At 43.2% G+C, this 15574-nt stretch overlaps 1 protein-coding gene across 2 annotated transcripts in view; it reads right to left on the bottom strand.

Annotated features, from left to right (window-relative positions):
• Positions 1-15574, bottom strand: part of arid4b (AT-rich interaction domain 4B) — a 127026-nt gene that overhangs the window by 42216 nt on the left and 69236 nt on the right. For both annotated transcript variants that reach the window (XM_061960635.1, XM_061960645.2), the window contains exons 4-7: positions 15207-15272; positions 13926-14016; positions 12712-12791; positions 367-458 (exon numbers count right to left, since the gene is read on the bottom strand). In XM_061960635.1, coding sequence (XP_061816619.1) covers positions 367-458; positions 12712-12791; positions 13926-14016; positions 15207-15272 — 329 coding nt within the window. The remainder of the gene's footprint in view (positions 1-366; positions 459-12711; positions 12792-13925; positions 14017-15206; positions 15273-15574) is intronic.

A 15574-nucleotide genomic window follows, 5' to 3' on the forward strand; every position in this document is an offset into this window, starting at 1 on the left:
TAGCAATGGTGTCGGAATGAGATTATTAAGTAGAGTGTGCACTTTATAATCGCAGTGCTGTCCATTGCCAAAACCCTGAAGCAGTTTCTATTCCCACATGAAGACTGCAGTTTGAAGTGGGCATAATAGAACATAACACACCCATCCAAAAAGTGAGTGGATTTTCCTGCTCCTGGCCACAGAGATTTTTAAAAAAGAGATGGAAATGAGAGCAAGTCTTTGCTTTCAGGATTCTTAGAATAGGGGGTGAGACTTTCTGAACAGTGAGGGTTGGCAGGCAACATCTCACATCATTCCATCTGCATCACAGACTTTAATTGATGCTTGCTTGATGCATGACATAAAAAATAAAAAGAGGGTACTCACATTGGGTTGGATCGTCTGCCCCGGTTACCCTTCTTGCCGATGACAGGTGTGCCAAAGTGCTCAGGGTTGGTGAGAGGGAGTCTGTCGAGTGTCTGCATAGGAGACAAACAGCAGTAAAGGGACTGTCAGTGTATTTAAAACTACAGTTGTTAGTCTCATTTAAACCTGACCTTTTAGATAATGTCAGGTTCACAAAAATAAGTTCACGCCTCACATTTCAGCAACTATTTTATTACCGTATTTTCCGCACTTTTCCGGATTATAAGGCGCACCTTCAATGAATGACCTATTTTAAAACTTTGTTCATATATAGTATATGGCGCACCGCATTATAAGGCGCATACAATAGACGCTACAGTAGAGGCTGGGGTTATGTTATGCATCCATTTGATGGAGCTGCGCTAAAGGGAATGTTAACAAAACAGTCAGATCAGATCGGTCAGTCAAACTTTATTAATAGATAACAAACAAGCGTTCTGACAACTCCGTTCACTCCCAAAATGAATAAACAGCTGTTTTATTATTTTCCCCGAGGTAAAGTCAGTGACGTGGTCTTTTGTTTATCTTTTAACAACAGCAAGGTATAACATGTATCCATCCATCCATCCATCTTCTTCCGCTTATCCGAGGTCGGGTCGCAGGGGCAGCAGCCTAAGCAGGGAAGCCCAGACTTCCCTCTCCCCAGCCACTTCGTCCAGCTCCTCCCGGGGGATCCCGAGGCGTTCCCAGGCCAGCCGGGAGACATAGTCTTCCCAACGTGTCCTGGGTCTTCCCCGTGGCCTCCTACCGGTCGGACGTGCCCTAAACACCTCCCGAGGGAGGCGATCGGGTGGCATCCTGACCAGATGCCCGAACCACCTCATCTGGCTCCTCTCGATGTGGAGGAGCAGCGGCTTTACTTTGAGCTCCCCCCGGATGACAGAGCTTCTCACCCTATATCACTTCCTGTCAATGAGAAAGGACGCAAAAGAAAAAGGCTCCGCTTCTGCTACCGGAGTTTTTGTTAAGTCTGAAGATTTTGACCACTGATTTGTGATCACAGCCACAGGAGAGTCACCTGGCATCTTCGATCTGATATTGGTCAGTTAAGAGGCACAGATACGCTGAAATAAGGCAAGTTGGAAGAGCCGTTAGCCTCAAGCCAACGGCGCCTTGCCGCAGTTCAAAGCGGTTGCCTGGCAACCAAAAGCTACGGCGAGTTTACAGCTGTTTTAAAGTGATTCCGACGTCGCAGAGTGATATAAGTTGACAGGCTGACACCCAAAATTGATCTCTGAACGGCGCAAGGTACGAAATTGTTGAAAAAACAAGTTAAAAGTACCGCAAGTTGCTAAAGAAGTAACTGCCGTTAAGACATAAGAGGCACTGACGTCATCGACTGCCGCGATGCGAAAAGCTAAAGGAAAGACTGAACAAGATTTGAGGCTGGACACAGGACATGATGGGAATCAAGAAGGGATACAAAAAATGTTCCATGATTTTAAAGAAGAAATGTTAGAAAAATTGAACTACATGATGGAGGGATGGAAAGAAGAAATGAAAGAAATGAAAGAAGAACACAGACGAGATGTGAAAAGTCTGCAGCAAAATATAGAAAGTCTGCAATCTCACAAAAACATCAGAAATAATGAAGCCACTGAAATGGGCAAACAAATAAAGATCCTTCAAGAAGACAACAACATGCTGAGGAATATCATAGATGAAATGGATCAGGATAAACGGATGAATGATATCATCGTGACAGGGCACCGAATTAAACCAAGATCCTATGCGAAAGCTGTGAATAATGAAGGTGAACCAGATGAAATGGATATGGTCTCAGCAGAACAGCAAGTGGTCAACTTTCTGCAATCAAAAGAAATTGAAATTGACATTAATACCATCGAAACATGCATCCCACTGAACGGAAGAAACAACAACGCCACTCCAGTCGTGCTCGTGAAACTTGTAAACAGAAAATCTAAAATGGCATTGCTGAGACAGGGAAAGAAGCTGAAGGGAACAAATGTGTACATGAATGAGCATCTCACAAAACGTAATGCTGGAATCGCCAAGAAAGCACGCGACTTGAGAAAGCAGGGAAAAATCCAGGTAACTTGGAGCGCCAACTGTAAAATCTACATCAAGCTGAATGGAGGTCCAGAAGCAAGAGTACTTGCTGTCCATGACATCAAGGACCTGGACAATTTTTAAAGTTTACACAGCTTCCACAACAACGATGATAATGGACTCTGACAGAAAACAAGCACCTAAATGCAGCACCTACACTACTATGTTCCAAGGGACGACTAAACAAGAGGACCTAGATTCAGGATTGCATCCACCTACACTTATAGAGATTATTGAAACAACATCAAAGATTGTTGAACAAGAAAACATGGAACTAAAAAATTTCTGCAACAAAGATCACAAAAACCAGGATTTGGAAAATTATATAGATCCAGATACAAATTTTTTCTCCCACTTCAGTAATAATTGTTTTTATTATACGGATGATCAATATAAGTGGTAGAGGAGTTTGCGTGTCCCAATGATCCTAGGAGCTATGTTGTCCGGGGGTTTCTATGCCCCCTGGTAGGGTCTCCCAAGGCAAACTGGTCCTAGGTGAGGGATCAGACAAAGAGCAGCTCGAAGACCTCGATGAAGAACACAAACAAAGGACCCAGATTTCCCTCGCCCGGACGCGGGTCACCGGGGCCCCCCTCTGGAGCCAGGCCCGGAGGTGGGGCACGATGGCGAGCGCCTGGTGGCCGGGCCTGTCCCCATGGGGCCCGGCCGGGCACAGCCCGAAGAGGCAACGTGGGTCCCCCCTCCAATGGGCTCACCACCCATAGCAGGGGCCATAGAGGTCGGGTGCAGTGTGAGCTGGGCGGAAGCCGAGGGCAGGGCACTTGGCGGTCCGATCCTCGGCTACATAAGCTGGCTCTTGGGACGTGGAACGTCACTTCGCTGGGGGGGAAGGAGCCTGAGCTAGTGCGTGAGGTGGAGAAGTTCCGGCTAGATATAGTCGGACTCACTTCGACGCACAGCAAGGGCTCTGGAACCACTTCTCTTGAGAGGGGCTGGACTCTCTTCCACTCTGGCGTTGCCGGCAGTGAGAGGCGACGGGCTGGGGTGGCAATTCTTGTTGCCCCTCGGCTCAAAGCCTGCACGTTGGAGTTCAACCCGGTGGACGAGAGGGTAGCTTCCCTCCGCCTTCGGGTGGGGGGACGGGTCCTGACTGTTGTTTGCGTTTACGCGCCAAACGGCAGCTCAGAGTACCCACCCTTTTTGGATTCACTCGAGGGAGTACTGGAGAGTGCTCCCCCGGGTGATTCCCTCGTTCTACTGGGGGACTTCAACGCTCATGTTGGCAGCGACAGTGAAACCTGGAGAGGTGTGATTGGGAAGAATGGCCGCCCGGATCTGAACCCGAGTGGTGTTCTGTTATTGGACTTTTGTGCTCGTCACAGATTGTCAATAACAAACACCATGTTCAAACATAAGGGTGTCCATATGTGCACTTGGCACCAGGACACCCTAGGCCGCAGTTCCATGATCGACTTTGTAGTTGTGTCATCGGATTTGCGGTCTCATGTTTTGGACACTCGGGTGAAGAGAGGGGCGGAGCTTTCTACCGATCACCACCTGGTGGTGAGTTGGCTGCGATGGTGGGGGAGGATGCCGGACAGACCTGGCAGGCCCAAACGCATTGTGAGGGTTTGCTGGGAACGCCTGGCAGAGTCTCCTGTCAGAGAGTTTCAATTCCCACCTCCGAAAGAACTTTGAACATGTCACGAGGGAGGTGCTGGACATTGAGTCCGAGTGGACGATGTTCCGTGCCTCTGTTGTCGAGGCGGCCGATTGGAGCTGTGGCCGCAAGGTAGTTGGTGCCTGTCGTGGCGGTAATCCTAGAACCCGTTGGTGGACGCCGGCGGTGAGGGATGCCGTCAGGCTGAAGAAGGAGTCCTATCGGGTTCTTTTGGCTCATAGGACTCCTGAGGCAGCAGACAGGTACCGACAGGCCAAGCGATGTGCGGCTTCAGCGGTCGCGGAGGCAAAAACTCGGACATGGGAGGAGTTCGGGGAGGCCATAGAAAAAGACTTCCGGACGGCTTCGAAGCAATTCTGGACCACCATCCGCCGCCTCAGGAAGGGGAAGCAGTGCAGTGTCAACACCGTGTGTGGTGGGGATGGTGCTCTGCTGACCTCGACTGCGGATGTTGTGGATCGGTGGAGGGAATACTTCGAAGACCTCCTCAATCCTACCAGCACGTCTTCCTATGAGGAAGCAGGGCCTGGGGTATCTGTGGTGGGCTCTCCTATTTCTGGGGCTGAGGTTGCCGAGGTAGTTAAAAAGCTCCTCGGTGGCAAGGCCCCGGGGGTGGATGAGATCCGCCCGGAGTTCCTTAAGGCTCTGGATATTGTGGGGCTGTCTTGGTTGACAAGACTCTGCAACATCGCGTGGACATCGGGGGCGGTACCTCTGGATTGGCAGACCGGGGTGGTGGTTCCTCTCTTTAAGAAGGGGAACCGGAGGGTGTGTTCCAACTATCGTGGGATCACACTCCTCAGCCTTCCCGGTAAGGTCTATTCAGGTGTACTGGAGAGGAGGCTAAGCCGGATAGTCGAACCTCGGATTCAGGAGGAACAGTGTGGTTTTCGTCCTGGTCGTGGAACTGTGGACCAGCTCTATACTCTCGGCAGGGTCCTTGAGGGTGCATGGGAGTTTGCCCAACAAGTCTACATGTGCTTTGTGGACTTGGAGAAGGCATTCGACCGTGTACCCCGGGAAGTCCTGTGGGGAGTGCTCAGAGAGTATGGGGTAACGGACTGTCTTATTGTGGCAGTTCGCTCCCTGTATAATCAGTGTCAGAGCTTGGTCCGCATTGCCGGCAGTAAGTCGGACACGTTTCCAGTGAGGGTTGGACTCCGCCAAGGCTGCCCTTTGTCACCGATTCTGTTCATAACCTTTATGGACAGAATTTCTAGGCGCAGTCAGGGCGTTGAGGGGATCTGGTTTGGTGGCTGCAGGATTAGGTCTCTGCTATTTGCAGATGATGTGGTCCTGATGGCTTCCTCCGGCCAAGATCTTCAGCTCTCACTGGATCGGTTCGCAGCAGAGTGTGAAGCGACTGGGATGGGAATCAGTACCTCCAAGTCCGAGTCCATGGTTCTCTCCCGGAAAAGGGTGGAGTGCCATCTCCGGGTTGGGGAGGAGATCTTCCCCCAAGTGGAGGCGTTCAAGTACCTCGGAGTCTTGTTCACGAGTGGGGGAAGAGTGGATCGTGAGATCGACAGGCGGATCGGTGCGGCGTCTTCAGTAATGCGGACGCTGTATCGATCCGTTGTGGTGAAGAAGGAGCTGAGCCGGAAGGCAAAGTTCTCGATTTACCGGTCGATCTACGTTCCCATCCTCACCTATGGTCATGAGCTTTGGGTCATGACCGAAAGGACAAGATCACGGGTACAAGCGGCCGAAATGAGTTTCCTCCGCCGAGTGGCGGGGCTCTCCCTTAGAGATAGGGTGAGAAGCTCTGTCATTCGGGGGGAGCTCAAAGTAAAGCCGCTGCTCCTCCACATCGAGAGGAGCCAGATGAGGTGGTTCGGGCATCTGGTCAGGATGCCACCCGAACGCCTCCCTAGGAAGGTGTTTCGGGCACGTCCGACCAGTAGGAGGCCACGGGGAAGACCCAGGACACGCTGGGAAGACTATCTCTCCCGGCTGGCCTGGGAACGCCTCGGGATCCCCCGGGAGGAGCTGGACGAAGTGGCTGGGGAGAGGGAAGTCTGGGCTTCCCTGCTTAAGCTGCTTCCCCCACGACCCGACCTCGGATAAGCGGAAGAAGATGGATGGATGGATGGATCAATATAACAGCAACATTAAATGTGATAACAAATTGTCAATTATTCATTTTAATAGCAGAAGCTTGTATGCAAACTACAACAATATTAAGAACTTTTTGGAACACATCAACGAACCCTTCAAAGTGATTGCTGTCACTGTTCAATAACAGATTAGAGAGTTTCATAAATAAAAATAGAATACTCGAAGAAAATCAATATGGATACAGAGCTAATCTTTCAACTTTGATGGCTTTAATTGAAATTACAGAAGAAATTACCAATGCTATAGATAATAAAAAATGTGCGGCAGCAGTTTTTATGGATCTAACTAAAGCATTTGACACAATTAATCACAATATTTTAATAAAAAAACTAGAACAATATGGCATCAGAGGGTTAGTCTTAAACTGGATAAGAAGTTATCTAATGAACAGGAAACAATACGTGAAGGTAGGCGAACACACCTCTACAACGCTAAATATATCCTGTGGTGTACCTCAGGGATCAATACTAGGACCTAAATTATTAAATCTATATATAAATGACATTTGTAAAGTTACAAAAGATTTAAAGTTAGTATTATTTGCGGATGATACAACAGCGTTTTGTTCAGGAGAGAACACACAGAAGATACTACAAATAATAACAGAAGAAATTAACAAATTAAAAAGATGGTTTGACAAAAACAGACTATCGTTGAATCTCAGTAAAACTAAAATAATGCTATTTGGTAACAGTAGAAGAGAAAGTCAAACACAAATACAAATAGACAGGATAGAAATTGAAAGAGTAAATGAAACCAAATTTCTAGGTATAATGATTGATGATAAATTGAACTGGAAATCTCACGTAAAAAATATACAACATAAAGTAGCAAGAAACACGTCAATAATGAATAAAGCAAAACATGTTCTAGACAAAAAATCACTTCATATTCTCTACTGCTCACTAGTGTTACCATATCTGAGTTATTGTGCAGAAATATGGGGAAATAATTACAAAAGTACACTTCATTCATTAACGGTGTTACAAAAAAGATCAGTTAGAATAATACATAATGTTGGATATAGAGAACACACAAATCCTTTATTTATTGAATCAAAGATTCTGAAATTCTACGACATAGTGAATTTGCAAACAGCTAAAATTATACACAAAGCAAACTATAACCTGCTACCCAAGAATATACAACAATTCTTCTCAAAAAAAGAGGAGAAATATAATCTTAGGGAGAAATGTAATTTAAAACATTTGTATGCACGTACAACACTTAAGACCTTCAGTATATCAGTATGTGGAATTAAATTATGGAATGGATTAAGCAAAGCAATCAAACAATGTACTAATATGATCCACTTCAAGAAACTCTTCAAACTTAAAGTGTTTACAAAGTACAAAGAAGAAGAACCATGATAAACATTCTGAATGTATTTAACTCATCCATTCTTTCATTACTTCACTCACAAAATAATCTTACTTATCTCAACATATGAAATGTAACTTACTTCACCAATTATCATTTATTTACTTATTTTATTGTGATTACTTATGGAGTATATTGTGAATAAATTGAGAACAGGAAGTGAACAAAAGTTTTAGCAACTGTTATGTAAAAGAAAAGGGGTAGGATTAAATAAGCTCTGCTTCTTCCTACTCCTTTTCGAACATGTTGAAAAGAGAAACTGGAGATTGTGATGTATCATGTTGTATACTTGCATGTTCGAAATAAACTCAAACTCAAAGGGAGAGCCCTGCCACCCGGCGGAGGAAACTCATTTCGGCCGCCGTGATCTTGTCCTTTCGGTCATAACCCAAAGCTCATGACCATAGGTGAGGATGGGAACGTAGATCGACCGGTAATTTGAGAGCTTTGCCTTCCGGCTCAGCTCCTTCTTCACCACAACGGATCGATACAGCGTCCGCATTACTGAAGATGCCGCACCGATCCGCCTGTCGATCTCACGATCCACTCTTCCCTCACTTGTGAACAAGACTCCGATTGAACTCCTCCACTTGGGGCAGGGTCTCCTCCCCAACCCGAAGATGGCATTCCACCCTTTTCCGGGCGAGAACCATGGACTCGGACTTGGAGGTGCTGATTCTTGTATAACATGTAGTGCAACATTTATATCACATAGTGGAGGATAACTTTTCCTCGATTCACGTAAAAAACACGTAAAAAACAGTTTGATACTGTTACGGTAAATCAAACGTTAGTGCAATCACAATATAGTAACACTCGAAATAGTGCAAAGCAATAACAATATATCAATAACTCAACGTTGCTCAAACGTTAATGTCACACAACACAACACACAAAGTAAACATATAAAGCTCACTTTATTAAGTTATTCCTCATTCACGAATCCCTCAAATTCTTCTTCTTCAGTGTCCGAATTAAACAGTTGGGCGAATACGGCATCCAATATGCCTGGCTCCGTCTCGTCGAAGTCATTATTAATCGAGTCAGTGTCGCTGCTGTTGTCTAGCAGTTCAGTGACAATTCCTGCCTTCCTGAAAGCTCGGACCACAGTTGAGACTGATACTGTATATCAGCCCAGGCATTTACGATCCACTGGCAGATAGTGGCGTATGTCGTCTGGTACCGTCTCCCTGTCTTGGTGAACGTGTGTTCGCCTTCTGTCATCCACTGTTCCCATCCACTATTTGGGGTCTTTACATAAACACGCAAATGGAAATGAAACGGCACGCCTCGCGCAGTCATACATCCCAGCATGCACCGCGCGCTTCTTTTACGGGGGAAAATTAAGTCGGCGGCTGCTTACCGTAGTTGCAAGACCTGTTGTGGCTCAATATTGGTCCATATATAAGGCGCACTGTCAGCTTTTGAGAAAATTTGAGGTTTTTAGGCGCGCCTTATAGTGCGGAAAATACGGTAAATCTTCTCAAGGGACAGAAGACATTAACTTGGATATAGCTTAGCATAGTCAGTGTACAGCTTGGAAAGCCGTAGATTTGCTGTGCTACGTACATAATCAATTCACAGCTATTAATGTCCAAACAGCTGCGTAGGAATTAGGAAATCGCTGTTTATGTTGCACACAAACGTATTTGACAGACGAACCGGAGAACTCCGTCGACAAGTGAAATTTACAGTATGTCTGTGTACCAAAGGTAATGCTTGACCGTCCGGTTTGTTGAGTCAAGACTAGACAGAACAAATTGAAACACGTAAAACTAAGCATCTGCAGCTTCTCAATATTTATAAGGATAAATTTGTGGCTGCGTGGGTTTCCCATATGTGTAGTTGATCGTGGCACGACGCCACAGCAAAATAAAAGTTGACACACCTTAAACATTTTTTTTTACTAGTGATGCACCGAAAATTAGGCCATCGAAAGACTTTGATCAATCGTAAGCAAGATGGAGCCTTGGCGGTAAGACCGAAGAACCACCCGCACCATGGCTCTGGCGACTTGGGCGGTGGCTCTTCTAACCACGGCATGTGCACAACCCCGTTTTGTACTCCAGCCCCACCGACCCAGACCTTAGAGACAATGTTTGTCCCTGAGTAACAGATTTGACTTGCCGACTTCCTTGACTCGCCTTGTTCTAACATGCCAGAGGCCGTTCACATTGGAGACCTGCTACGGATATAGATATACGGTAGTGGCGATTGCTCTACGAATGCATTACAAGTTCAGCTTCCCCTAAAATATATAATAAAATAATTGTGAAATATGTACCTTTGTGTTAACATTTTATTGACTAAATATGTGCTTAGGTGCGTTCAACTTTTTCCCAGAATCAGCTACTTTGGCAACAGCTGACGCATCACAGTGGATTAAACAGTGTTGAAGCAAAGCGTTCAATGGGGAAGCATGGAGTGGGTTGCATGGGGAAGCATGGAGTGGGTTGTTGCACTGCAGCGAAACTCGACAACATAATTGAATAATATGCACGGCCTTGTATCGCCCACGGTTGCCGAGCATCTCTGTAAATGAAAGAGAAGTGGGCACCGGGCTTCCTCATGATGATTGGATGATTTGGTTGAGGCTGAATGCCATGATTGACAGCAAAATGAGCAAATCAACAATCTTGAAATATAAACAAATGCCAGAGCATTTTTCTAGTTTTATTCTGTTGTTCCTGTTAATATGGAGAATTTAAAAAAAATTAAGTGGTTTTCTTTGTAAAATCTTCATCTTGATATCTTTTATCTGTTATTGGCGACTGTACTAATGTTTAGAGAGTAGCTGAAAATGAGCATCCACTACTTGAAAGACAAGTGGCCGCCACTAGTATACGGCCTTTGTTACATTGTACAATAACAGTTATAAAAAGAGAGCAACACGATTTAAGAAAAAAATATGTTAATGCTAGTAACACAGACTTGTTTTTAAATGTATGTACATGTTTTAGTCTTTTTAAAGAAAATATATTATGCATCATCACGATTATGCAAGTTATATGAGGATATCAAAATGACCACGCACCTACCCACGCCCCCACAAGTATATTGGCAACTCTCAGGGTTTCCCCGAGCTTAACAACTTGCTTCTTTTATTGTGTCATTAGCTTCTCCTCCTTCGCAACAACGTTTTTAGTTCTGATGGTTGGAGGTAGGGCTGGGCAATATGGACCAAAACTCATATCCCAAAATATTTTGGCTGAATATTGATATACAATATGTATCCTGATATTTTTTCCGGGAAGTGAATTTAGACAAAGTTAAAGCCATATATGGGTGTCAAGTTTCTTGAAACAAATACTTAACATTAGTCACTTTTTTGTATTCTGTTTCATGAATAGATAAGACACACAAAACATTAAATAAAATAAATAAAAACTCGAAAATAACATAAGAATTGTAAAGTATAATCTTTAATCTTCTTTAACTCAAACCTTAAACTATGCTCAAATCCTCAGATAATAACAAAAACACAAACAAACAACATATGAAATATAGTGCCTGGTTTAGAGTACATTTTTAAACATCAGCAGCAACTTGAAAATGATTTACATTAAAAAATGGTGGTTTTTTTTTTACTCTTTAGAAAACCCTTGTTCCCTCAATAGTTTTAACCAGGAACACCAAGCTGTCAACTGCAGGATGTTTTGTGGCAGCAGACTATATTGCCATTGCAGCTGAACACCCTTTCATATTGTATACGTTTGTTGTGGCAGTTCCTGGGCAAGGTAGCTGCGACTGGGAAGCTCATATGACGAGTTTATTATTTCTGTCAGCTTTTTAAAATGTTGTATTCATACCGTTGCAAAACTAGAAATATGTGATGCATTACATTGTATCGTTTGCACGTTCGAAATAAACTGAAACTGAAAACTGAAATGTTTTCTCCGTCATCGTCAAGTGCATCTCTCTCTTACTCTGTTGATTTGAAAATTTTGCTTAAATTGCAAATCGACACGTCGCTGTCATGAGCGCGTGTTGCCGAGGCTTGAGTCAAACACTTGATCACTGTATTAGCGGCAATACTGCTGAGAATTATTTTTTCAATGAAAACAAAATCCAGGAGGTGACCGGGAAGACGCCGGGACAGGAAGGTTAAAATACGCAATTTCCCGGCAAAAACGGTAAGGTTGACAGACAGGTATGCTTCAGATACACCTCGTACTGGAGTTTGTGTCAGGTGAGTGCGGCTTCGACCCTGCCTGGAAGAGGAGGGATACAGCACCCAGCACAGAGAGAATGAGCACTGATACTTCCACATCAAATCATTCTATATCGATATTAATGATACAGTTGTATTTAATATCTATCTAAAAAGAAATATCGATATATTAACAATGTCATCATATAACCCAGCCCTAGTTGGCGGGCAGGATGTCGATCTCTGAGCAATGCCGAAACGCACACATAAACTGTCGAATCACAACTTATGTTTGTTTGTTGTGTAGACAAAGCAAAAACAACAATGTACAACAATATAATAACTCTTGATTGCTCAAATGGCACAACCCTGTTACAAATATCACTTAAACCGAAGGTGAAAATGCTTGTAATTGAAGGTATGGTTGAAACTTAAAACATAAGAAGCTGAGAGACAGCTTGTAGGTCATATTACTCATAAGGTGAGGTACCACTGTATTGTAATAAATAAAGAGTTACTGAAATTGGATGTGCTCACTTTTTTGGCATACTGTAAACATTTTAATTCGTAACAGAAGTAACAGATAACAGCAAGGTTAATGCAGCATCTGCTTTCATACAACACACTAAAAAAATAAATAGTATGATTTGTCAAAAAGGTGCTTAGTACAAAATAGTTGTCAGACCCTAGATGCCTCAAAGTAATATGTCCTAAATGTGTTTGTGATTAAATATTCAGCACACACACAGTTTACATCTGACATATTGGCTATGATACTAAATCATGTTAACAATAGGGTATGGCTGAATTAGTGCTGTACCTTCGAGTACTAGAAAGAAAGGAAGTAAAGAAGAGAGATTCTGGTCATAAAAAAACACAATAAACGCACAACATAAAATAAGGGCCAATGTTTGTACAAAAGGCTGCATGACATCTTGGTACTTGCCTCACTCTCTGCGAAGTGCCGGGCGCCTTTAAGGCAGAGGGAGGAACGCCTTAAGGTTTTCTCGTCGCCATCGTCAAACACTGTAAGGGTGACCATACAAACTGATGACATTGCTGTGACAGGTAGCCACAATTTAATGCAGGACAGGCACTACAATTATTACACATCATCAATAAACATCACTTAAGCACATATTTACACATCTTTGGGTGAAAGGTACACAATTCTACTTGTTATTTATTCAATGATTTCAGCGTCTCTCGAGGGAAACGGTGTGCGGCATGGACGTATAAATTTCTTTTCTCACTGATGAATGAAAAGAAAGATTATGTACGGAGAATATTTTTTCAAAACAGCAGACAAGCCCCAAGGGCACATTTTAGTAACAAGCAGCAGCTAAATAGACTGTGGCACAGGTTACAACTTAAGTAGATTTCTTTAGGAAAAAGAACACACACACTCACGAGTCCTTTTAAATCATGTCAAATGTGTTTGCCTCTCAATCGTGCAACATTGAACATTACTCAAGCTGCACTATGTGAAAATGAGTTTACCTTTCCCCAATAATGATCATGATCGTTTTCCAATAGCGTTGCACCACATATGATCAAATTTCTTGCTGCATTTGGCTTTGCTGTTTTTGCCACACTCACACTACTCTCATAATGTTTTTTTGGTCAATTACAGGGAAAACTTGCAGTGTGTCATCCTCCACAGCGCAAAAAAAGCAAATAGACACAGCTCAGTAATAGCTCAGCAATGAACAGGTAAAAAGGGCAGATGTGTCCCTAGGGACATGGCTGAGAAGAAAAGTAGATCTACAGGAGAGTAAATATTGAAGCCCATCTGCACTGAATATAAAGAGGCAACTGTTCAAGACTACCTTAACCCTGAATTAGGGTACTCATTGACATCGTTGGAAATTCATGTCCTTCCTAAAAAAATATTTGAATACATTACAAGGTTTTTCTTTTGTAACATCTTAACCATTTCATTGTTGTAGTTATTGTTCATAGCCGTATAATATGTATCAGTATAATATTTATGAATATCATACAGTAATTGTGCTTCACCGAGCAGTTGGGAGAAAGCATGTAGTTCTATAACCTTATAGTGAGGTGGGAGAAGCCCATTCTGAATACCCACTTATGTCACCAAACGTGGCTTTTTGCCTAGTTCTCTAAATAAAAACGTTTTAATGATAAATCACTCACCAACTGTGTAAATACTTGCGTCAGTCAATTTATTGATTGTGGCCTCCTGGTAAACTGCATCCTGGTTCTTCACTTCTACAATAGCACCAACCTGTGGGACAGATATGTTGCTGATTTTTGGCTTCTTAACCAAACAAACCAGATTACCGCATTGTCTAAGGCTGCAAAATTAATACAATTTTAATCACAATCACAATTTGGGCTGGTCGGATTGAATTAGGATGAACGTCGGCGGATGTGGGTTCAGATCAGGGGATGTCGTTGTGGTTTGTAAAGCCTTTTGAGGTACTTGTGATTAAGGTCTGTATAAATAAAATGTGTTTGTTTGTCATTACTGACACTTAAAAAGCAGGCTGTGCTGCATATCAAAACAAACACTTTCAGAACACGATGCTGTTGCACGGAAGCTACAGCACCTTGTCGTACATTTCCCCCCACGCCAGACGCCACTAGTTATGGGCACAGAGCTCTTTGAGTTGCTGCAGCTTGTCGGCTCGTTTTACAGCCCCGACTTCCGCAGAGTATAGTTCAGCGTGAGTCGAAGAGCTTTGCAACCCTGTTAGATTTCCGTAAATTGCCCTCCTCTACAGACATCCTAACTGGATTACCAAACTCCTGGATTTTGAGGTTTTTGTGTGGATATAAAATACTCAAGCTTGTCAATCAAATTGTGGGGAAAAAAAAATCACGATCGCTAGCGATCGAATCGGCATTGAAGTGAATGGCCATGCATTTGAAAATCTATAAAAGGTGAATATCACACATTCTGCTCAATCTCCTGGATTGTAAGTTTACTAGAGACAGCTTCCTGTCCTGTGCCAACTAGGCATGGGCCGGTTACCGGTTACAAGGTATACCGCTGTATGAAAAAAAACAAATGGTTTTAAAACAACTACCATTTTCCTTCATACCGTATCATGACAGAGAGTGGAAGTTCATCCTTCAGGTTTGAAATTACTATGGTTTTGTGTAATGTCTTTTCTCTATATAATTAAACAAATGAATCAACATCTCCAAATCTGGGGATTCCAATTTTTTGCCAGGGGTTGTACATCGTTATGTATTGTAAAAAAAGAAAAAAGAAAAAAAAAGTATCAAATATTTATTAGTTATTTTTGTAAAAAAAATAATTAAAAAAACCGGCTTTGAAAAAGGAGCTGTCTTATGTTCGGGTCAAAGTAGTTCGATATAAATGTAGTAATGTCTTCCTTATAACACAATGGCTTGTCATTTGAATCAAAACAAAAAGTTCAGGGTAAAAAATCAGTTATCCCATCTCACCTTTAGAGGACCTTTGATGCTCTCATCGTGGACCTCAGCTGTGGACAGATCTGCTTTAAAGGTCACCTGAGGAGGAGGGAAGTGATGAAGAGAATAGTCAGCTAAATGAATAATAGATCAAATATGTGACTGAGAGTTTGTAAAGTGAAATTGTTGAATATAAAATTGTTGTTACAGGAAGTATAAGAATTTTGTACTATAGCTAAACCCCCCATGGACATCTGTCTGTACGCCACGTCCACATCTGCGAGAACCAACTGTAGTTTTTTTCAGCTGTGAATGTCAGAGACAAACAAGCAGACCATTCTTCCCCAACACATACTCATCATTGCATCTGCAGCCTTGACTAAGGGAGCCACAGTGGTTCA

This window comes from Nerophis lumbriciformis, linkage group LG02 (genome assembly GCF_033978685.3).
Source record: "Nerophis lumbriciformis linkage group LG02, RoL_Nlum_v2.1, whole genome shotgun sequence".
In the NCBI taxonomy this organism is placed as follows: domain Eukaryota; kingdom Metazoa; phylum Chordata; class Actinopteri; order Syngnathiformes; family Syngnathidae; genus Nerophis; species Nerophis lumbriciformis.